Genomic DNA, 25,445 nt, shown 5'->3' with positions numbered 1-25,445 from the left:
GGATTTTTTAATGAGGAGATGCCATTTTAAGGATTTTAATGTGGTAATTATACTTTTTTTGTGGGAAAAGCATTTCAGACACACATTATTGTTCCAAGCAGAGTATTTTTATATGTAATTATACATGTCTGGAGGGGATCTTTAAGCATACGTTATCTCTCCTAAAAAACCTTTTTAACATGGACACACACACACACATAAAAAAACAACCCATAAATCTTGGGAAGTTAGTGTTAGTTTTACTTAAATTCAACTTTTTTTTCCTTATATTTTAAGTTCCAAGGCAGGTTTTTGTAGCCTTTCTACTTGCCCTCTACCAAACATTATGCACACAATAAATCATTTAATATTATAATGATATATAATATTATCTTTTAAATTACTTCATTGAAAATAACCTTATAGGCTACTTCTTTACCAAATTTTAATTTTCCTTTACAACCTGAATGTTAAGGTGGCCCTTTTTTTAAATTGTTTAGCCTGTAAGACCTACCAGAGGGCTAAAAAAACCCACCTTCATATTCGTTAACTTCCAAGCTAGCATCAAAAAACGTTCAGGCTGCTGCTACCTGTTCAGGTTTCAGTTAGAGGGTCTAATGAGGCTTATTTAACAGTAATTATTAAAACAATTAGTCTACCTTTAAATGGATTTAAGTCGGATTTCTTTACCTTTCACTGACAGCTCACCTGGTGGTCGTTTCAAATTCGCGGGCCTCCACCGTCTCCCAGTCATCAGGTACCCGATGTGACTGAACCAAATACTGGACTGGAATTGTTTGAATTGACTATGTCAAATGGTGACTACTTCTTGTGGTAAAAATGTGTGATTATTTATTGCTACATAGCAAATTATTGACAAAAAATGTGGTTGTTACAGCAGGTCCCTCCAGTTCAGACCATGGAGTCCCGAGGTCGCCCCTGGTGTTGAGCCTCAGGGAACATGCAGAGCTCCCCTCTCTGCAGTGAGTCCGTCTGCTACACCTGCACACTTCATTTTAACACCATTGTCTGGCGTGTTTGCCTACAAAGCTGCAGATAGAGCTCCGTATAGCGTAATAGCTGCCTAGAAATGAGTAAATTATGATTTACTAAGAGTAACTTAATGATTGGATGGTGAAGTATTGGTCACACAAGAAGGCGTGGTGGAAAGTAGGCCTAAATACTGCAGGACTACTCAAGGACTGTAGTAGAGTGTACAATATTGAGGTTCATGTACTTTTATGCCTCTGTAATACCTTTATTCAACCAAATTTCAGAGGGTAATATTGTTCTTTTCACATCACTACATTTGGCAGTTACTTAAGATAGGAACAAAACATATGAAATGTCACATATCATTAAATTAAACTAAAAAATTAGTGGTAATACCCAATTAGAGCTGAAACAATTCATTGATTGTCATAAAATTGATCTCAATTATTTTGATAATTGTTTCAGTTATTTCTCCAGTAAAGATTTCACTGTCAAATGTGACTATTTGATGCTTTTGTTTGTCATATATGAACAAAAAGAATGTTTTGTTCATATATGACATGAAATTTCACTTTTAATGACATTTTATAGACCAAAAGATGATTAAATAATGGAGAAAATAATCAGCAGATTAATCAATAACAAAAGTAATCGTTAGTTGCAGCCATATACCCAACAAAGTAATACATACACACTCTGTCTGCATATGACTATTTTTACTTTTGATATTCTAATTTTGCTGATAATAATTTAATACTTTTACTTGAGTAAAATTGCTGACTTTTACTGGTTACAGAAGCTATACATCTTTCACCACAATAAGTTTGTCTATATTTGACTGAAGAAGACAAGATAAAAAATGTGCCAAATTGTGCCATTTTCAGACTTTGCGGTACCATCCACCCCAGTCCAGGACACACTGAAGTTTCCCATTGGCCAGAGGGACAAGCTCTCCAGACCAGCTAGCAACAGTACAGTATCTCCACTGGGTAAGATCCTGAAACATCAGAGTGACACTCTGGGCTTAATCAATGAACATTCAGCCCATTCAGGTTTAGGAATAGTATATTTAGTAGCTACCAATTGTGTTATGCCTTTTTGTCCCTATACTTTTTTGTACAAACACAGTGCAAACTGTGCCTACCTTTGGAGAGCAAGAACCTTATAAAAGTGGACCTAAACCCAGAAAACTGAAAAAACAAAAACTGAGCCTGGAAGCCTACAAGATTTAAGTTTCCTTGCAGTCATGTTTTGTTAATTTGCGTTTAATTTGCTATAACAACATCAGTGCTGACAAACAAAATGTATTTATACTCTATCAGAAGGTCCATGATAAATGCTAATGCATTCCTGTTTATTTCTGTTTTCATTATATTTTATAACTAACTTTATAATACTGTTTTTATTAGTTGTCCATCATTACACATCTTAATTCTCACAGTTATTGATTGTAATGAACACCTGAGGTAATTCATAATAATACCCTGTAGGTGTCACTGTTATATTTGTTATCTCACATTGCTGCAGCTGCTGCAGTACGACTTTAACTTGTGGATTGGAGAAGAAATTGTTACGATTGTTAGAGAGACAGAGACACAGCACTTTGGCAAAGGACCATATGCATCTCACAGGTTAAAAAATACATTAACATTAAAAAGATCAAACCAACTGAGCTGATTGCTAATAAAGAGAACTGAACCTGGATCTGAGAGGCTGCTGATATGAGGTTAATAGATGGTAATAGAGGTTTAGTGAAAGTTTTATATGAAGATGGCTGGTTAAATGCTTGCTCTCATGAATACTGTGTGGTTTGAGGTTTGTTTAAGATGCAGAGACTTTAGGAGGGTGATGAGGATTATAGTTAAAGACAAGTTTTATGTAAAACCGTTTTGGGTGAAGAGGGTTTTGCTGTGAAATGCCTTGATGTTGCAGCAGGGTTAGAGTCACTGTGGATGAAAGGACAAAAGTTTTAGACATCTGTCACACGCCACCGCATGCCCTCTGCCCTCCAGACAATACAGCTCTGGATAGGGGGGTGTCCAGTGGAAGAGGGTCAGGATCCACTCCTCTCTTCCTGTCTTTTTATCCAACACTCTCTTGAGCCCCTTATGAGGTCTTTACACAACACAAATCGACCTGTAGTTCCTTACCAATTTTATAACTTGGATTAAAAAAATTGAATTTACCAAAATTACAGTTTATTCACAAGAGGAATAAAGATATGGATAACACTTTACTTTACTGGTCTCTTACTACTGAGGGCTGATATTCAAGTTAGTTGAGTTTAAAAGCAGTTGTTCATTTCCAGAGTATTTTCCACCCAAATACAAATGTAGAATCATTCATGTATTGTATTTAACTTTACTCTTCTTATATATTGAATTGTATTCTTGTCTTTAGACAACTTGTACATTTTTGCATGTTTAGCCAACCTGCTGTGCACTGAGTAAAAGACTCCAGGTTAATTAATTGGAAGTGGGACAGTTCTACATAAAAAGTGCCACATTACGTGTTTTTTCCCAGGAAACTTCTAGAAAATTATTAGGAATTTTTCATGAATATATAGACAGGTAAAATAAAGTATTGCCAAGATTTTAAATTAGCCATCAAAAACCATATCTCAAGATTATCACTGGTTGAGTGGAGCAGAGCGAATAGACATTGTGGAGCATATTCCAACTAGAAACAAAATAAGATCTCTGTCTACAGGAAATATGGAGTGTGGCAAACAGTTTTATCAGTGTCCAGTTGATGTTATAATATTGGGTAGGGCAGAGAGAAGAGCTGTATTTATATTCATTTAATTTTTGTCAAGTACCCTGCAGACATATCTTGCTTCGATATGAAATTGGACTTGATCAGTATATTTGTAAGGATAAAACACCAGCGGTTCTCATCATGTTACATTTTAGTGAAAGATAGCAACACTCAAACCTCAAACATTTTTGAATTCCACAGACAAAAAGACAAAGTCAGATTTTTTTGGTATGATATCTTCATTTCCATGACACAACAGTCTTTAGTGAGGTAGACTATAACAGGTCAAGAATTAGAAACATTGCTCCTTAACTGGCATGTGAAATTACATGAAATAAATATTTCCATGTACAATGTCTTCAAAATGAGGTAGAAATGGTTACAGAGAATGTACAAGATACAACAAAAGTACAATTGAATTACAAAGATAACACTGAAATCCAATTTTCTATCTGCTGGACAAATTCAGTTCCACTTAACTTCAATGAATCAGAGTAACACCAAGAGACAGCAAATACTGTAGACTGTGTGTAGATCAGTACAGAGCACATTCTTTGTGTGACATTGAAGAGCATTCAATTTATGTAGCTAAGCGCTTAAATACTTTTAAAATCTGGGGGTAAGAATACATTATTATTTTCTTAACACCTTTTTAATTATCTGTATTTTTTCTTCAGTATAATTTGAAGCTAATTTTTGCGTGATTAGGATATTTTTTTCCACACTCAACCACATTCTGAGTAAGTTTAATTTTATGAATGTGCTTACTTTTCCAAAACAGGCAGTAAAATACCTTTTCATCACACTGGATCTCAGACTAAATCTGAAGCACCATTTCAGCCTAAATCTTACTATAAAAGGGGATCCACTCCGAGAGCATGCCTTTAGATAGGAGTTTGGTTTTGGTTCATTTGCAAAACTAATAATATGGCACAAATTCTGAAGAGATGGCATAATGGAGCAACAAAGCTACAACTCAGTGGGTTGTAACTGTACATATTTCCTGACAGTGCACATACTTTGTTAATATTTGTCACAATTAACGTCATGGTGCCAATTTATGTTAGAACTAAAATCAAGCTGATTGACTGGCGACAATGTGTCAAGCGGTTTTAAAATACTGGTGTGGGAAGTAGAAATGGAACACTTTATTAAGACATTTAATAAACATACCTATTATAGAGCGTATACTGCAGCATGTGTTTGTCTTGATATGTCAAAGGTGGTTCGTCAGGAGTGCTTTGTTTTGACAGTTTGTCCATAAAACCGTTTCCCCACTGCTAACTACAGTACGTACACTAACACTTAACATGTCATTCATTTCTCCACCAAAACCTATAAGAGAATTACATCTATACATGAAGAAAATATGTTTCATATATCTAAAAACATCATTGATGTACATTATGGCATGTATTGTCCTTTTAAAAAAAATATCTGAATTACATTCAACATTTCAGGCCTTGGTACAAAAACCTCAAGTTTAATTTCCCAGAGCTAAGAAGCAGTGTGGATTGTGTGTGTGTGTGTGTGTGTGTGTGTGTGTGTGTGTGTGTGTGTGTGTGTGTGTGTGTGTGTGTGTGTGTGCGCATGCATGTGTGTGTATGTGTGTTTTCACTGTTAGTATCAAAGGCCTTGTAAGTTCATCGTTTCCCTGAAGTGTTCAGAGTATATTTCGCGCTTAAACAAAGCCACGGCTCCGTTTTCATCTTGCTCCATAAAGCTCCCTACAAACACCCTAAGGTAATAACATACATTCTTATTTTATCATTCTGAGGTAACAATATTCTTCCTGAGTATTCAATAACACGACTATAAATCATCCTTTTGAGAGGCAAAAGTAAAGAGAATGCATATCAAAAAGTAAAAAGTAAATCCTAGCAGACAAGCAGGTAGATCTTCATAAAGAATGTAATGTTGAGCAGAAATGTTCAGAGGCACTCGCTCAGACTCATACAGTATGTCCTTACTGCAACCTGTATTCTTCTCAGTCTGGGCTGTGCATCTAAATGCAGGCAACAAACAGGTTTACGTCCCTTTGAACTGTTTGCTCAGAGTGAAATTTAGCTGTATACAGACTTTAGAATGGTTGTCTGTTTTTTGACAAGGCATAAGCTAGACCAAATATTACATTATTCTCAGATTCTTTAGAAAATACACCTGTTAGTTGTAGGATTAGCAGTTGAAAATCTGCATGTAAACAACACGCTTTGAAGATGATCTGCATATACTATGCACTATGTATACTGTCACTTTGTGAATGCTAAATAAATTTTTAAAATGAACATAAAATCTTAGATTATTTCCCCACTCTTTCTTTACATCAAAACTATTTAAAGGGCGGCTTCATGTATACTATGTAATCATTTGATAAGCAGCTTTGTATGTATAAACTGGACACAATCATAAGTAGCTCAGCATTGAAAAAAAGGTTGAGAACAAGAGGCAGGTCTCCAGGATAGAAATTAGATACAGAACAAGAGAAAAAAGGGGTTTAACTGAATAAAGTCGAGAATAAGTAAAGATAGGGGGAAAGCAAGGGGTGAGCAGGGAAACATTCATTTCTCAAGGCCGAGTGGCACAGCAAGCCTTGAATCAGCTGTGTAAAGTAGCAGTGATTGTGCTGAAGTAGTATGGCAATCTTACCATTTTAGTTATTGCTCTCCTTACTTTTTGGTCAGAAAATGATTTTTGTGGTGTGGTAGAATATATTGCAGTCAAAGGCCTTTTACATACATAGTGGCCACAAATAATTACACCAACTTCTAAAACAGCAACATTGCAGTGCTGCTGCCACAGCAGAAAGGAAATAAATAGGATCCTGAGAGAAACAGACACTCATACATTTAGACTGTCTTAACGCTATCTATGTAGAGAATGCCTTAACCTCACTCCTAAGACTTACCTCAACCTTACAGGGCAAAACACCCCTGTGAATCTTTGGAAAAACATGAATAATGAAAATGTTACAGATGCTCAAGAAATTCCACTTGTGCCCTCTTGTGTTTGCTAGTGATATTAAACCTTTCATTGACAAATCCAATGTTAATTCCCAAGTTTATCTGCATTAAGAACCCTGGCTGGTTTTGGAGAGTGAGGGAACCTTCTCAAAAGCCGACCAGGGCTGTCAGCGCCCTCCAGTGGGGTCCTCAGATCGTGTGTGCGATGCAGGTATCTTCATAGACATTCTCTGCTGCTGAGGAAAGTTGTGCTCCCCGCTTTCTCCCGCTAGGCCTGATGGTGGGCTGTAGTCCCCTGTTCCGCCATAAGGGGGCGACATCAGGGGCTTTCCAGGTTTGTAGGCCTGTGGGTCTGAGGCTGAGCCACTCATATCGTAGCCATTGCCGTGCCCGTTGCCATGACTTTTGCTGTGACAGTTTCCATGGCCGTTGCCATACTTTCTGTAGCGTGATCCCTCCACCTCGACTCCCTCTTGTCCTTCCTCTGCCATCTCAAAGGCCTTGCGTTTCAGTGGCGCCCCTGCCTCGGAGCTCCCTCCCAGGCTGTGAGATGGGTAGCTGTAACCTCCCCCCACCATAGTGGGCCTAGGGGCCAGAGGAGTAGGGGCACTAATCCCAGATGGTAGGTAGGAGGCACTGGGGTGGCTATATCCAGAGGACAAGCTGGTTTGAGGGTAGCACCCTGGAGGGTAGTTGTAGACAGGAGTGCTGGCGCTATAGCTGGGCACTAGAGTGGGTCCAGCCTGCAAAGAGTGTAGAGGGGCAGGGGGAAGTGCTGTGCCGGGCTGAGGGCAGTATCCTGAGGACAGGTAGGTGCTGTTGTAGGCAGGAGGATATTCCTGAGATGACGGGGCACTGCAGGAGCCGGCACCACTGTAGCCTGGATCAGAGGCCAAGTTACTGCTCACTACTGTCACACTTCCTGTAGCTGGGATGCCCACAGATGCAGAGCCCACTTTGGTGCCAGTTAATGCTTCCAGTCCAGGATAACACTCTATGCCCTGACTCAGAGCCCAGGGCTCAGCTTCAGTTTTTAGGAAAGTTCCAGGCTCTGCGTAGGCCCCTGTAGCGGGGCGTTCATAGGACAGCTCCAGGCCTGAGTACTTCTCAGCATAGCGTTTGAGCAGAGAAGAAGCAGTAAGGGCTGATATGTCATCACTGGCCCAAGGGTAACCTGCAGGGGCATAGCCGCGGCGAGCAGCTGTAGCATAGGGGTCGTGTTTGTGGGCAGTCGGGGGTGAGGTTGTAGAGGTGACATCTAGGTGCTGCTCAGGCCACTGAGATAAGGGGGCGGTGTGCTCCGGAGACCAGTGCATCTTCAACAGACCTGTCAGAAACAAGACCAAAATAGTTAGTTCACATGATCATAAAATGATACATTATCCAGATCAGATGAAGGTTGGACATCTTTCTCTGCCTTCCAAAACTCAGCAGGAAGCTAAGAGTCTGGCTTTACGAATATCTGCCCTCATAATCACCTTGCTTAGCTTAGCCTTTTCCAGAATCATGTCAATGCTTAGCCTGTGCTCTTCTACACAGTCTCATCCAGGCAGGGGACAACAGTTCTAATCTTTATGTGGAGCCAAGCTGCCAACATAGCCCCCAGCCTGGTCTCCACGGCGATAAGCCTCTATCAGCCTGCGCACTGCCCTCTGCCTTTGCCTCTCTCACATTGGGGCCATTGTTGTCTCTCTGTGAGTCTCTTAGTCGACAAAGCCACCCCCACCAAGCGTGTGATCTAATTCGGCCCAAACCTCAGGGGTCTGCTGGACAGGGGGGAACAGAGGGTGGGGTCTCTGTGTAGAGGGGGATCAGAGTAGTTTTTCATACTGGACCAGTATATTTACAAACACTAATATAAGTGTACCAATTGATTTAGCAGTCAAAAAAGTCTGGTTTTCACGTGCCATGTGTGATTATACATGCACATTTACACAAACAGAGTAATCCACTGGTTTAGTGGTTGTGGGCTTTGATTGGCTTTTGCTGGCCTTGTCTTTTTGAACTGGTATTAGGCTGACATTCCAGGCATTGCAGAGTATTATTAAACTGTCCTGACCCCAGGCCTGGACCAGAGGGGCTTCCCTACAACAGCACTGGACAGAGGAAGAAGCCACCGCCTTGGTTTCACCAATAGGAGTGATATCTATTTCTATCTGCCAATCATTTTCCTGATTATTTCAGTAAAATGACAGAAAATAGTGAGAAAAGCCCAGTAAAACTTTCCAGAGCCCAAAGTGACATCTTCAAATGTCTTGTCTGAAACCTAAAAGTATTCAATTTGCAACTGGGAAAACAGTATATCCTCACATTAGAGAATCTGTAACCAGAGAATGGTTGTTAGTTTGTTTGAAAAATGATTCAATTTATTAATTTTCAAAATAGTTCTGATGCTAGACTAATCGGTTGATTGCCTTTATTCAGTTCATCTAAATATTGATTGGGTCAAGTTTTTTTTGAGGATTCTATCAGGACAAAGCAGGAAATAATAGCAGCAGTGGTAAGTGTTGGGGTTCTTCGTCATTAGACACACACACAACCCACACACACGCGCTCACTCACACGTCTGGTCTGAAACTGTCTACATGTGGATTACACCAGGTTGTGTCACATGTCCACTAGGACCACCAGATGGGCCTCTAAACGGTCCACATGTTGATCCCTAAATTAAATGATCCTTCAGCCCAATAATCCCACTCATCCAATCCAGGGATAGCAGCGCTCTCAACCAGCACAAGCTCCACCCTAGATCTGAGAAATCCCTATGCTCCAGGGAATTCTGACCTATCATGGCACTAGCCCCGACACCAGAACAAAAAGTATTACAGGCACAGGGCTAAAATAAGACTTTTCCCGCCAACATACATTCACACCCAGGTAAACACAGTAGTAGAGACCCCCCTAAAAAATCAACAGGAGACAATATGAGAGATAATCATTTACACTAAGGTTAGAATAAAAATTATATCATGACCCAGAAATATACTTAACTGTGAATCGTTGTTTTTCACACTAAATCTACAGATCATGGTTGGATTATCGAATGGGTCCAAAGGGTTAGTGGGGTCCATAAGCCAGAGCTTCTGCTGTGAAACAACTGTTATTAACATTTCTCATTAATGAATTAAGGACTCAGTCATTCGTATCATCAGAGCTCTAAAAGTTCTTCTGATAACCTGAAAGAATAAACTAAATGTTCACTCTGAAGATGTCATCATGACATCCTTAGAGGAAGTGTTTATCCACTCATTTTCTGTAGGGCATTAAAGCCTCATACTCTAACAACACTACTCAACATTAGTCCTTGACTTTTCTGGTGATCACTTGATCAAACAGTTGATTTTCACTTCGCTGTGAAGGTTTACGCCGTCAGTCGTGTTGGGATATAGGTGGGTGGGTTTTGTACTGTGCTGTTGACATCCATGTTTTGATATTCCTCCATTATATAAATACACATGGAAAAAATGTAAGAATTGGAGGTAAGCAAGATATAACACTGGCTTGGTGGATTTCCAACCAAATCATTGGCAACTATTTTGTTTACCTAAGGACCATTATTTTCGATTAGAAATGTTAACTATAATTAATTAATATTACTGATCAAACAAAAGGCAGTCTGCTAGCAACAAAGGTGTGAGTGTGTAAAGAGAGAAATGTGTATGTACAGTACATGTTTTCACTTGTAGAAGTACATACGGAAAAGATTGATCTTAGGTAAACTGATTGCTGTGTATACCTCCAAAAGTATCATTCACAATTCAGTGCTTGAAGGATATCACCGAAACATTTGTCTAATTGTTAAAAACACTTATTCTAAAACAGGAAATGGAAATGAATACAAAAAAGGAGAATCATATGGGCTTCCAACGCAGACTACAGCTTAAGTCAACTTGCAAGCTGATTGAACTTGAATTGTATTTTGCAGCTAGTGTTGAGAACCCGGTTGAGGAAAATCTTTTTGCAGCAGTGTTCAGTAGATAGAGTACTTACTAATTGCTGTGCTGTTTTGTGTTTAAAATTTTTACTCATCACTTACTGAAGAGCAGAGAATTTCCTATGAACAAGTGTTCTTGCAGTTAAATTAAAACTGGATTAACGGTGCAAATAAAGACAGCAATACCTTTAGTTTTATCTTTGTTGTTTGTAATGTGAGCTACAGAGAAGGGAGGTCACATGTTACATCAATTGTGCAGGTCTTCTCTGATATCTCAGTCAGAGTATCTAAATTCATTACGTGATAAATTAGACGTAATGTCTAATTATTATTTAAAGTACATACTTTGACTTTATTGGATGATAACATCATTTGGATCTGTCAAAACAAGGCTGCCCTGCTGGTTGTAAAAACAAGACTGAGATATTGGAACATTAATCTATCAGTAGTGTGCACAAAAATCCCATCAATAAGTAAAGAATTATATTTTTTAAATCCAGTTGCCTTGTGACAGTGTTCACACACATTCAAATCCAGGCATCACGCATGCAGAGACACATACATGGTCATCAGACTGATACTCACTGGTCATGCTGATTGCAGGCATGAGCCTGAGCCAATCGTTTGCTGCTTTGCTTTCAATCTACTCCTCTCACCCCGTCTTCACCAGATGGTCTATAATCTATACAAGACATATTCGACCACAGTAATCTACTGTGACTAAAATCCTGATCAAAATTCAGCAGAGGAATGTGAAAACTGATCGAATGGATCACTCTGAGATCAAACGATGGAAGAGTGAACCGGAGGGTCTGCATGGGTTAAGGACCAGACTGAGTAAACCAGACTAATGAAGGATTAGAGGTTACAAGGCTTATGGCACTGTCAGTGCTTGGTGGCAATCTGACAGTCATGGACAAGAATTAAAGAAGCATCACCACTGGAGAACTTACTCCTCATCTTCACAATAAGCTTGTAACTTAGATACAGGCTTTATTCCAAGATGGGGTAACTATTTAACAAAAACTGAAATCTTACTTGATATTTACAGTGCAAAATAATGATGATTGTCTAAAAATGAATGGCCATTATTCAGGATTATGAGTAACAGATATGTGATTGCAAAAAAGTCAAGGCAAAAGTAACTTGTGCATTGTTGCTAGTAATCATTCTACTATCAAATGTCCAGCTATTTCTCACTTTTAAAAAAAAGAAAACTTTTCTTTCATATACACAGACACCACTCTAGTTATAAATATACTTAACTACAGTTAGGTACCTCCTAATAAACATAATTGTTTTTTTAATCGACTGATCAACATCACGTTCTTAGTGCATTATATTCCCCAGAGCAGACGTTCTTTCATATTTTCACTCTGTACATAGTAGGCATACTTAATAGGACATATTTGTAAGGTATAACAATTTTCCTGGACATGTGAATTTCTGTGACTGATTAAAACCTCTTACTGTTCATATGTGCTGTAGCATCAGACATCTGTGTTAAAGTGAGGATATTAGGGTTTTGGGGGTTTGGGTATTAGGAGGGATGATTGAGGGAGCCCCTAACCCTAATCTAGCATCTCACGTTGGCTTGGGACTTGGAAACACCCCTCCATTCTCAGCCATGCTTGGCTTACCAGGAGACAAAGATGAGAAGTAAGCCGGCTTGGTACTGTTAAAGCTTCCCTTAATCATTGTGATTATCATACTGCTGTACAGCACCAGTGTTTCCTCTGGGTGCGTACTGCAGCAGTTTGGCTAGTGTGAGCACATCAATAGGCAGATAAATGGAAAGTTCACAGGGACGAGAAAACCAGAGAAACAGAAAACAGCATTTATGTCAGTTTGATATCAGCAGTTGTGAACTAAAACACACTTTGTGCCTCTTTGTAGTTATTCTGTAATACCTGTTTATTGTTGTAGGACAGCTGTGTCACTGGTGTCACTTCTAATGTTTGGTGCACCATGAATTTAAAGACCCTCAAACTGTATTAATTTTAAAGGACTTTGATGTTAGTCCAGACAAGCATGAAAGAAATTTAAAGTCATTTTTCCTCACATCCCCCTAAATCATGACTTTCCATGGCTTCTACAAGGTAGTTGCAAGTTTTCTGGGGATCCAACATTTCTCCCTCCATCTCCCCAACCTCTTCATATGTTAGTATTTAGGATTTATATTAATTTCACCATGATTGTTCACTCAGTCATGTTCATTTAATTGTTGTACACACCAGGATTTATCTGGGTAGTTTGCACCACTTTTCTGTGGTTTAGTTCTAAAGCTGGAGCTCTAAGTTATTGTTGTAATGAGTTGTCTTGATGACAGTTTCTACATTAAAAAACATGCTCCTGCTGCACAAATGCCACTTATCTCTTGAGGAGTAAATAATGACACCCCAGGAGTATGTGATGATGATGATGTGTGTAACCGTGTGTGTGTTTGTGGCTGAACCCAGTTAGGCTTGAGCACCTGCTCATTCTTTCCCAAAGCTGCTCATTCTTTCCCAAAGAATGAGCAGCTGAAGATCAATCAGTTTTGTGTTACTGTCAAACCTGACTTCAGTGATAGTCCACCTAAGATCTAACATGTGAGTATCAAACATCCCCAATCAACCCCTGTAGGCTTGAAAGGGGGCTGTAAAAATTTCATCATTGATGGGGAACAGAGGTTGTGGTCGCACTTAATTCCTTGAAACCGCATTTGTACCTACATGTTGGTGTTACTGATGTATAAATCAGCCTCAGTTCTCTCTTCAGACTTTTGCTTTAAGCTCTATCCAGAATTACTAACTAAAAGAGAGAACTTTTGTGCATTATGTTATGAGTAAAGCCTGAATATTTAAATATTGAGGGTCACTGTAGTAACACAGTAGGAACCTACAGTATTGTAAGATTTACAGTTCTGGTTATATGCAGTGCCCTTTATTACAGTAGTATTATCTAATTTATTTTATAGCCATGATGAAGATAGTATCTGCACTACAAATGGCTCTGTTAGATGAAAAAGAGCTAATATGTGTTGCAGTATCGATAAAAGCAAAATTACATGAGAAGAGGAGATGGACTGGAAGACGACTGAACGTGTTGAGGCAGGAGGAGGGGATCACGCAGAGGGAGGTTAGAAGGAAATACAAACATCTGAAGTAGACCAATCCTGCATAGACACTACATATGGTTACATAATTGAAGAGGTGCATGAAAGCAACAGCAAAGCCCTCTGGGAAAGCAAAAAAAACCCCACCACAGTCACCTACAGTGTAGCTACCATGACACTTAAATGCAAAAGTATAAATCAGCCTCGAGTTTCCCAACACTTGTGAGTCTCCTGCAATTTGACCAGGGCAGGAAGTGAAGTAAAATTACAGCGCTGTGGTAAATCCCCTGTCCCCTAATCTGTCTGTGGACACCTATACATGGATGTCACATGGCCTCAGGGTCCACCAGCCAGCAAAATTATATGCAGTACGTGTGTGAGTGCACCAGTGTGAAAAGCAGGGAGTAGGGTGCTTGTAAACAGCAGCCCAATCGATTCAATAAAGAGATGGACTGAGAGTAACCCTTCCACATCTCTGTCCAGACCTCAACAGCCTCCACTAAAACCAGTTTCTGAGGTCTAACCTTTCTTTCTTAATGAAAAAAATCATCAGTAGGATATTTAGCAAAAATCTGGTAACTCTCTCACTTGCCTCCCCACATGATTTTCTCTTTTAAGGAAACACAATTATGCAAGTCATGAATGTTTGCTCTGCGTCAGTGGGGGCTAGTTTGACTCGTGGTCCACTGCATGGTCAGTATGAGTAATTAGGGGTTAATTAGATGAAAGTGCATGTGGGGGAAGGGGCTAACTGGAATGGGATTTGGGGGGTTGTGAAGCATTTGAGGTGGCTGGCTGGTTGGATGAGGAGTGGAAGAAAATCACCCCTCTGGAGCTGAAAGGTTCTCTGTTAGTGCTTTTTACCCCACTCACAATAAACAAAAACTTTACATTTCCTGAGGACAGACAGACACACGCACACACACAAGATGCACACACACAGGCTCAAAGCAGAGTATACTCCTATGTTGTGGTTTTGGTGTAGTGTTTAGCCTCAGCTGGCCAACAGACAGAGAGACTCTTGGTCATCTATCGGATGAGTCAGGCTGCTGGTATGCCAGGAATCTAACCTGAGATCTATTTACAAAGCACATATCCTCTACATACGCTCGACACACACTGCCCACTCCCGGGGTAAAAGAAGGTAAAGAGAAGAACATGCTTGCTTACAGTGTTGATAAATGACCCTATCAGCTATTTGCACATTATTGGGTGATTTGTATTAGTTAGAGTTAATTCACACTGCTGGCAAGATCAATACAGAACACATCAAGAGGAGCAATGGGATATGAATATACATGGAGCGTGTCAAGACACACTGTTGTGAACACACACACACACACCACACCGCACCACTATCTCTGTCCTCCTCACTTACAGAGTAAATGAGGGTTTGATTGTTATGTAAGCAGTGACCATAGTCTAAAATGAAGAGTGTGAAGAAGGATCCACTGAGGAGAAAACCCTCCCTCTCCCTCCTCTTTCCCCTTCCCCCTTTTCTCCTGGCCTGCACAGTCCACCAGACCGCTCTGCTGTCAGCTGTCAATCAACTACTGTACCATATCTGATTCAACTTTTACACATCTCTAACCTACAAGTCACTTCTAATTGCAAATCACATGACGATATAAGTCAGAATAGGATTTTTCCACTCAAACCGATACCAATCACACAGTTTTATTTCTAAGCACTACTGAGAAACTAGTTCACTTTAAATAATATTGCCCCTCCTTTTCCTTTTATTTCATTTTTCATTTCTCTTTCACTCTGATTTCTTTCACACTCCAAAGTCTTCCTTTACTTCCTTGAGCCTCCCTCCTTCTCTCAGTAAAGACAGGACTGTGTCCAAGCCTGTGTGGTCAGTTTTTCCCCTCCCCCACTCCCTTAGCTCGCACACACACATGTGGCAGAGGCTGGCCTGGCCCCCTCTTTGCTTATTGTGTCCACTCATATATCAGGCTGCAGCTGACCAGTCCCCTCCTCATGTCTTCTCCATCTGCCCTTCACTTTGCTCTTTCTCTGTCTCTGTCATTTTGCCACCAGCACAGGTCTTTACCACGACACCTAATGAGGATCTGAGGTGTGCAACAATTTGCTTAACAAGCTTGCATGATTACTGTAGTGGACTGGTGTGTGTGTGTGTGTGTGTGTGTTATAGGACTAATGAGAAGCTGTTGACACCAGAGGCCACATGTATAAATGATACGTACACACAAACACCATAAACTAACCAAAAGCTGCACATAAACTTGTATTTATAAAAACAGAATGTGTGCACGTCACATATTCTTCAGACCAGGCGTACACATGTTTTTATCAACGATCTGAGGGTGATGTGATGAGGTGGAGATTAAATATAAGGTGAGAGAAAGCATCGTTTGTTTAGGTTGATAACCAGCTGCACTGATTGTGTGATTGTTTTTTTTTTACACAGAGATTTGTAAAATGCCAATCAAAGGTGCATTTATTAAGGTAACATTGATTAATTACTTTTGTGTGATTAATTTTATCATTCTGCATTTTATTTTGCTGTTAGTTGGTTTAGATATGAGCACTACAAAGATTACATTTTGAGATATCACTGCTGAAGATGGTTCATGTGATGAATTAATGATATGGATGGCATAACAGCCGCATGGCCGTGCGTAATGGTCACACATATTGACTGTTCTGACTGTTGAAGAACCTCGCCGGTGTAATAAAATTAGTGAAACGGCACTTTTTATTTCCTGTTTGTTTCATTGACAGGTGTAAAGACTGGTGGAGCAGGTTCAGGGTGTGTCCTCATTCATTTATGGCTAATTGTCCTCCATGACTGAGATTTGTAAAACATGCGTACACACAGCTTTATAAATCTGACCAAAAAAATGTGCAAGCATATTTCTGTCTGTTCTGTATTTCTGTCACTTCACCCTGGTAACTGGCAACTAAAAAGGGCTAAAACTGCTCATCACTACCTTCATGTCACATCATTATAGACAGAGCCCATAATGAGGGTTGGATGATTGTGATAGCATGTTTACTTGTTTGTGTGTGTAGATTGGAAAGAAACCTGTAAATCTGTGAAATTGTTAAAATAAATGCCAGCATGAGTGAGTTTAGTCGAGGTCCCTGTGGGAAGAAATCTAACAAGACACTGCGAGTCTTTTTGAGGGAGGAATGTGACAGACGTACGTTAGTGAAACTTGTGTCTTCCCTGAAATACTCCAAGAAATTGTTAACATCCACCTCTGTGTTACTCTATGGAATACAAAATACATGTAGTAAAATGGAAGTAAATCCCTGTTGCATTATTCCAATCAGGTTAGCGTCGTAATCCTGTTAAAGCTTGGCCTAATCAATAGCCCAGTCAATCAATATAAGCATATTCATCATCAGCCTGGGTAGCAACCTCCCATGATTAGCATAAATACATGGACCATTCTGTGATGTGTCAGTGAGATTAATGTGATTTAATCTGCTTCTACATACTGCTGTTGCAAATATAGAAAATATATCTGTCAACTGTGATAACACTCAACACTTATTAGGAGTTTGGCTTTTCAGCTTGCAGGACTGACTTCAGAGAGAAGAACAGTTCATCCAGACTGCATTTTTATTAATTGTGCAGAATTGGTGTTTCAACACAAAACATCTTGATAAATGTGTTTTTGTATCAAAATGTCAGCTCTTTTCCACCTCGCCAGAGCTTCTGACTATGCTGGTGCTGTCAGTTTTATATAAACATTATATTTCTTCCATTCTTTAGCAAAAGCTCAGAATACAGTCTATATTAACTTGCTCTGTAGGAAGGACGGTGGCACTGTAGGTGCTTTAGGTCAAACTGTTATACTATATTCACATGGAGGGGCTGAAAAAACAGCGGCTGAACAGTTTCTGTGAAATTCCTCAATGCAAAGCCCGGAGACTCAGCTGTTAAATCCATTAGCGTATCTGCCTTCTCAACATGACTTCTCAGAGACCCCCACCCCCCCACCCCAGCCCCTTGCTTCCCTCTCTACAGCCGCAGGAGATTAAATCCTGGACAAAAGAGGAGCCAAAAAAAAGGAGATGTACAGAAAAACAGACTCAGACCAAGCTGGGTCACATTGTTCACGTACAACAGGCTGAACAGACCCCCTTCACTGGACATGCCCACACAACATATAGAGCTAAGCAGGGGCAGCAGGCAGGGTACGCACGTGTAAAAATAAAAGCAGTGCAGACTTACTGTATGGGGTGACAGGACTGAGCATTCTGCAGCCCTGGCCCCAGGTGAAGAGGAAAGGACTGGATCCACTTGGGTGCTAGTGAGGGCGCAGCTGCATGCTGTGGGGCCTCTCTGGGCTACTGCTTCTCCTGCTGCTGCTGCTGGTTGCACGACCGCTGGCTCGGCTAGTGACTGGCCTCCTGCAGCCCTCCATGGTTCATCTCCCACTTCAACACCGCTCCGACACACTGCCACCTGAAGAGCGCACATGCCAATATCAGAGCCAACAGACACCATGAGTATGACTAGGATGTTTATTTTGATTGCTGTGGTCACTCAAAGCCAGACAAAGCCAGAAAAAAATGAGAAATTCCTGAGAATACATAAATGTATGATACACGGTTAGTTAAATTTAGCTTATTTTTTGCATTAATTACATTTAAAGTTCAGTATAGGTATTAAAAAGGGAAATACTTGCAGTACGAAACTGATATTGATTGATATTGAGCTCAACATGCTCTCTACATTTCTGTGTGTTTGTGTGTGTGCACATGTGTGTGAGAGACGGATCCAGAGAGTTTGAATGCTAAATGCCCTGACAGAGAAGGGGGCTTTTCCCCTCTGACCACAAAACCGCACGGCCAGTGAGACAAGTTTCTACTTCTTTGAAGCCACCCGTGTTACCACACAAACACTGCAAACCATAACAGCAAAGAGAACTTTGCACTTTCTCCAGAGTGAGAAAGATATGCTGTTTTAAAAAAATGCATAACGAGTGTTATGTGAGGGAGTGCACAGGCTTGTAACAGCCCCCGCCTGGGTTGACATATACAGGACAAACTAGTGAGAATGCCATTCATATATATATATATATATATATATAAAGAAAAGAAACTATAGCATATACACAGGAGTAAGGAGAAGGAAAACATAGACAAGGGCATTTAACACAAGAAAGAGAGAATAAAGAACACTGAAAAGGACAGGAATGTACAAGAAGCAGCAGGAACATTGTCATTACTGCTGAAAACATAGAAAAACAACATTTTTATCTACAAGTGATTAAATGCTTACTGACCTGATCATGCCTGTATTTGCTCGATGAGTTGTTCAATTTTGAAAGTAATCCGCTATTCCACAAAGTACAACAGGGGAGCCGACGTGTGTATGTGTGTGTGTGTGTGTGTGTGTGTGTAAGTGTGTGTGAGGCTTGCACTCTCTTCTGGGACCCTATCTTTCTCCTCTACACTCACTCGCTCGCCCTCCAGCTCCCTTCTCCCTCCCCCTCCTGCTCCCTCGCCTAGTGACAACAGAGCAGCACACACATCCCCTCCCCCAACCGCGCCACCCCTCCCCCTCCTTCTCCCTCTCTTTTGTTAAAACTATTTCAGCAGGAAGGGAGAGAGAGGGAAAAAGTGACCAATCATGCAGTGTCAGAGAAGAGCCTGTTTCCCCCTGCTGTGTGTGTGTGTGTGTGTGTGTGTGTGTGTGTGTGTGTGTGTGCATGAATATGAACATGTGTGTATGTTCTTATCTGTGTGTGTGTGTGTAGGCTTGTTTTTTTGATAGGAGAAGACCTTCAATCTGATGAATGGGCATGTGGGACACATGCTACTGAAAAATTGTGGATTTTCTCCTTCGCTGATCACATGAGAAGTTCAGTTATTGTCAATGACTTCTATTGATCTGGTCCATTGATCTTAGTATTGTTGGAAGGGTGGGGTTGAAACAACCGTGTCAATATCACCTAATTCCTGCAGTACTCCCCCCCCCTTTACACACACACACACACATACACACACACACACACTAGCCTGTACACATGCATGGGCAGCAGCGAATGACCTCTACATTGGCCTCAAACCCTTGACTAAGAAGTAGGTTAATTTCTTCACCTGTAATTTATCAATATCTAATATATTGCTCGCCTTGCTTTTATTTAATTTTCATTTTCAAGGTTCATTCAACTCTTTCCCTCTCACCTCTATTTTGCTCTAACCTCAGTCGCTCATACATGGAAACACAGCTGTGGTTCTGCATTTAGAGTTATGGTGTAGGCGGGACAAACTGGTCCACTCCTCATGTTACTCTGCTGTAAACACTCAAGGCCCTGCAGGACACACTCCCTTGGCTTTGGCTGGTCTCAACACACATACACATACACACACACACACACACACAGGCACATGTTTGACATGTGTGAGCTGTGTCTCAGAAGGCGGTTGTTCACAGGACAAACTGAATCTTTCCCTTGTGATTTAATCTTATTAGACCATAATCACACTTCTATGATTACTAGTTATAACAAAAATAAATACTTTTTTATGATCACCTCCCTCGTTGTTACAACAGCTCAATACCGGCTCACTGCAGTCCTTCTGATTTATGGAGATAAAGCTCCTGTGAGCCAACAGCCAACTATTATCTGAAAGTACCATGACTTAAATTGCCGCAATAATAGCAGTGGAGGTGGAGGCTTGTTACAAGACCTTTCATCAGGTGACTCAGAGGAGTAATGGCTAGTGCAGTGCTCAGCTCTTTCTCCCTTACCTGCTTTGCTGACAGACACTGAAAAAAAAAGCCATGCTGTTGTTTTGCAGGCAAGGCAACAATACATCTAAACAATCGCAAATGTGCTGCGGGGGCTGTTCCTTTCATCATAGATAAGGTAGGCTGTTTGATACATTCTCCGTGTTGAGTTGAAGCCCCCAGATGTGGTCTCTTGTTACGTCAGGATCACCTCCACATGTAGCCATGCGGCCCTAAGCAGGTCACTGGGACAAGCAGAGGGACAAAGGCCAGAGTGTGCGCTAATGACAGTGGGACCGAGACGTGCAGCTATCAGCAGGTTGGGGTTTACTGGCAGAGATAGAGGAGAGAAATTTACTTTGCAGCTCAACTAGTGGGACAAATATAACACGAATGCACACAGGAAGACAGATATCCACACACACACACACACACACACAGAACGGCAATGCTGGAAATTGGACATGGTAACTCTAACCCCCGGGTCCCTTTGGCCCTGTGGGTGGGATAGGTCACATGATAGCACCCCAGAGAAGCTCAGCTGTTTGCCACTCTAATTCTGTCTCAAGCAGCTGAGCACTGGCCCACTGCTCCACTGAACTGTCCCAGTAATCATAATAGCGCGCGCGCATGTGTGTGTGTGTGTGTAGGAAGAAAGAATGGGGTTAATAATGAAACAAGGGCCAACTCTATAAAAACTGCACCGCTGTTGCAGTTAAATACTTAGAATACAAATTTCATTCCCACATGCCCAAACATGTTCACATGTTGTACAGAAAATGATGTGAGGGGTGAATTATGAGACAGCGTAGAGAGGGAGAGGGCAAAACAGGAACAGGAAATCTTTGGAAAAAGAACAGGAAATGTGTGTATTGTTGGGATTGTCTCCCACAGGCGATGCAGTGTCAGCGTAGTACTGTGCTTGTATTTAAAGGATACGGCTAGTGATGCTCTATAGTTTTCTTATTGTCAACAAATCCAGTGAAAGGACCAAAACCAACAATGAATTGAACGTCAAAAGCTTGAATTAGCCAAATCCTCTGTGCCATAGACCTAAACTATTAAAAACATAGAAATGAGCCACCCCGTTGCACTGGGTGACATGTTCCTCCATCATGATGAGCTAGGCCCACATATACTGACCTAAATACTCATAAATACTCACTAGAGCACCACATGTGTATTGATCCACAACTGAAAATAGTCCCCAACAAATGCACTATTTACTCTGGTTTGGGTGATGTTTGCTAAAACTACAGTGACCAGCTGTTTTAGGAGATTACAAAGCCTTTTTAAAAAAAATGAAACTATATACTTGTGATCTGTTTTTAAAGATTTATGTCCTCTGTAGGAACCAATGGGCCCGGGGGCTACAGATAGGGTAGGGAAAGGAGTATTGAGACATTACCCTATAAAAAGGGCACACACATTCATGTACTGTATCAGTACTTTTACACACGCAGCACACAGACAAGCACATGCACTGAAGAGTTTAATCATAAGGCGATTAATATTATTAATGCTGTGGTTCTGTTATGTTAATTCTCATGGTTGTCTTGTCAAGGAAACACAATACTGACTCTAATTCACCTCCTTAAAAAATCAATAAAAAAGAGGAGAAAAGCATATCGGTACACACACACACTAGCACATGTGTATGCACACTGACTCCTCGTGTCCTTTCTTCTCATCAAGTACAGAATGTCAATTAGCCAGGTTCACATTCAGAATACTGTATGTCTCCTCAAGGTTAAATGGCACTGCTAGGTCCCAATGATTTCCAATTATAGCACTACAGAGGAAGCAGTTAAGTGTCCGCCAGAGGCTACCTCATGTCAACTGTTGTGTAATATCGTATAATAATGTTGACCACTGTCCCTCTGAACAGAAAAATCCGGGCAAAAGAGGGTTTTGATTCACATTGTTTTATATGTAATCTACAAAACACCACCCAAGGAAGCTTACTGCATGCATGCACATACACACACACATGAATGCACAGCACACACACATGCGCTCCCCCTCTAACACACACACACACACACACACACACACACGAATGCACAGCACACACACATGCAGCGCAGTGCTCCATGTTAGAGTGGCTTATTGTTCTCGGATATAGAGGACACAATATCCAAGTCTGGTAATAGAGGTTAGATTAATTGCTGACAAATCTGTATTCAGCAGTTCCCTTTCTCTCTGCTTGACAGATTTATGACAGAGATTGATGGAGGGGAGGGACGAGCTGAGAGCCGTCTCTGTTCAGTGAGAAAAGAGGACAACAGCACAGCGAGTCAAAGAGAGACGGAAAAAGGAAAAAAAGAGAGAGAGAGATGAATAGAATTGTTTTGGTTGGATCTTACACATGACCAACAATTTTGTCTTTGAGCTTGTATGAGGCATTTACTCTCATATTATGTGCTGTTCTGATCAGAGTAGTTTAGTTAGAATAGTGTTCAGCATGTATAATTTTTATAGCTCACACATTTAAACCTAAAAAGATATGTATTATTTTTAATATAACTAAAATAATAATAATGTTGGAGTGAAATTACGAGTTCTTACCTTCAGGTCACTCTTTAATGAGCATTATGAGGAAAAATCCTTTAGTGCAGCACACATTTGGACTTGTAGGAAAAGCACAGGTGTTACTAATAACATTAACGATGGCTCTGTTCTATTCAAGTGTTCAAAACATTAATTATGGCCATATTTCATTCAGGTGTGTCACTTTCAGGGCTTAGTGGTACACCAAAATGTAACAGATTTTTATAACAATGGATCAAATGACTATGTATAGAGGTCACTCGTAGTGAACCCACAGAGAATTATGACCTGACCACAGTTTCCTTCAGCTCTTCAGAGGTTTATACTGTGTTTTAACTCTTTATTTTGGTCGTATGACCCAGTTTGACTGTTTTGGTTCAATCTCACAGCTCTGCAGTTTTTGGTTGCAGCAAGCAGCACCAAATGACAGACAAAAATGTTAGCAACTTGCTGGTCAACATTGTGGAGCATTAAGTAGCTGGAGTGGAGCCCAAAACATAACTAAAAGGAGAGAAAATATTCACATTCAATACTCACATTCGCCAAGTGGACACAAACTTCAAATGAATGCTACATTTTGCTCTTTGTTGCTGTAGGTGTAAATAGTGTGCACTAACAAGTTGGCCAACTTAAAAGGTGATACTGCTGCCCCCAAAAATCTTTTATTAGTTACACCTGTGCTTTTCCTGCAAGGACTTTTTCTGCTGTAAAAAAGTCCTACTGCACAGGCTCATGCACACAATCTCAGCTCAGCTCCATGGTAAATTAATGACAATGCAAACTATTAAAACATCATTAATGCCCCCCCAATCACTGATAATCATTTAGCATTTTGTGGCAGTCCCACTGAAAAAAGGGCATTCCAGTCTGCATTCCAGCTCATGTTGGCTCTTCAGCTCTCCTTCACAAAAAACCACAGGACCTTCACATGAGCACAAAGGATTTCTTTGAATGCATTAGTCTTAAAACAGAGACATTAGGGCCAGGGTCCGTCCTCAGCTGATTGGCTAGGTGCTGGCCATAGGCCATAATGACCGGACCCACATGATAATAATCAATGTAAACAGACAAGCTGAGATTACATAGTGCAAAAATAATGTTTGTTTGTTGTTGTTTTTTTGCAACATTCAAAGCAGTGTAGGGGATCCAACACAGTTTAATGGCTTATGTTGCTGATCCCTGCTTTAATACATAAGGTAAAAACCATCTAAAATATCCTGCACCTCCTTTCTTCCATCTGATGTCACAGTCAACAGCTCGTCCGATTGGTTGAGGTTGCAGCCCGCCAGCTGTTTGTAATCAGGAGCATTTGGGAGTCAGGCTCACATGACACCCTCAGGGTACACATGCACACTTAGGTATATACATACAGAGTGCAGTGCATCTTTAACCTCGTAGCCCTTCCCACAGGCTACTCCTTTGCAGTCAGGATCACCTCCAGATGTGCACACTGTGTTCTCACCTCAGGATAAAAACCGGGGGAGGGGCGCGGCACAAGGAGGGAGGGGACAGTCCCATGAAAATGGAAACAGCTCCAAGAGGTTGGGAGGAAGGTGAAACAGTAAAAAAGGTTTTAGACACCTCATGTGAGTACTTCCTAAAATCAGGGGCTGGAATGAGTCTTTATCTTTCTTAAAAAAAAAATAATACTTGAATATGAATAAACATGTAGTTGGCAAAGTCCTTGCATGCAGAATCAGCTTTAAAGGATTCTGACTTTGCTGCCTCCTAGTGGGACAAACATTAACTACATCAGTATTCATTAATGGGTAGGTTCACAATTTCACAACAAAATCTGTCCTAAACCAGTAGTCAGGTGCCCTAATGAAGGTTGACACATGTTTTTCTTGCTGTAATCATTCCTCCTGTTCATACCGACTATAATGCACGTTCAATGTGATGGTGATGGTGGACATAATGCACAGCCCTCCTTCCATTAAAAAATGTATTTAAAAGCTCATTTGAAGCTGAAATGAGGGTTCAGCTTTCCAAATTAGTCAAATAAATCCAATATATTTCAAAGTTACTGTCTTTTTAGTGTCAAATTTCCTCTTTCTGTTACAATCCTTCCACTGCAGCATGAGAGGAAAACACTCAATACACAAAGAGATTTTATTTTTACTAAAGACTAACTGTCGAAGATGTCCACTTTATTTGACAAACTCAGAAAGCTGAAGTCTCATATTATTTTCGTATAAGTGAAATGAATAGAGACAGAAATTGTGAATCTATCCTTTAAAGCTCAAACACACGTTTCAGTGAAGTATCTCTTTTTACTGCCGAGTTAAATTATTTAACCAAACATCACAATGCAATAACTCAAACCACATTCTTTTCATTGCAACTGTAATTGTTTATTTCCATTTTTCCATAATCAAAAATTAAATTACATATACATATAAAACATGGAGAATTCTTTTGCGTAAGACTAATCATTCAGTCGTTGAAGAGACAAGG

At 40.4% G+C, this 25,445-nt stretch overlaps 1 protein-coding gene and 1 long non-coding RNA gene across 8 annotated transcripts in view; one reads left to right on the top strand and one right to left on the bottom strand.

The window, feature by feature from the left end:
• The first annotated feature begins 507 nt into the window (after positions 1 to 507).
• LOC121890703 overlaps positions 508 to 25,445 on the top strand; it is a 31,122-nt gene continuing 6,184 nt past the window's right edge. For all 3 annotated transcript variants that reach the window (XR_006093890.1, XR_006093888.1, XR_006093893.1), the window contains exons 1-3: positions 508 to 736; positions 878 to 962; positions 1,857 to 1,961. This is a non-coding gene — a long non-coding RNA (uncharacterized LOC121890703). The remainder of the gene's footprint in view (positions 737 to 877; positions 963 to 1,856; positions 1,962 to 25,445) is intronic.
• si:dkey-195m11.8 (fidgetin) lies at positions 3,938 to 24,555 on the bottom strand. Of its 5 annotated transcripts, XM_042403113.1 has the most exons (4): positions 23,526 to 24,555; positions 23,007 to 23,068; positions 17,931 to 18,164; positions 3,938 to 8,016 (listed from the first exon to the last, which is right to left on the bottom strand). In XM_042403113.1, the coding sequence occupies exons 3-4, from the start codon at positions 17,953 to 17,955 to the stop codon at positions 6,857 to 6,859; spliced, it is 1,185 nt and encodes a 394-aa protein (XP_042259047.1). In that variant the 5' UTR covers positions 17,956 to 18,164; positions 23,007 to 23,068; positions 23,526 to 24,555; the 3' UTR covers positions 3,938 to 6,856. The 5 variants fall into 5 exon arrangements, with proteins under 5 accessions (XP_042259047.1, XP_042259034.1, XP_042259051.1 ...); XM_042403100.1 differs by having other exon boundaries at positions 23,007 to 24,555; XM_042403117.1 differs by lacking the exon at positions 23,007 to 23,068.

This window comes from Thunnus maccoyii, chromosome 3 (genome assembly GCF_910596095.1).
Source record: "Thunnus maccoyii chromosome 3, fThuMac1.1, whole genome shotgun sequence".
In the NCBI taxonomy this organism is placed as follows: Eukaryota; Metazoa; Chordata; class Actinopteri; order Scombriformes; family Scombridae; genus Thunnus; species Thunnus maccoyii.
The sequence above is the reverse complement of the archived record's forward strand: the minus strand, read 5'-3'. Positions and strand labels throughout refer to the sequence as shown.

Coding starts and splice junctions, on each gene's coding strand:
- si:dkey-195m11.8 (XM_042403100.1), bottom strand. CDS start 17,955: ATGCTCAGTCCTGTCACCCCATACA. Junction 8,017..17,930: donor CAGTCCTGTCACCCCATACA/GTAAGTCTGCAC, acceptor TGTTTCTGACAG/GTCTGTTGAAGATGCACTGG.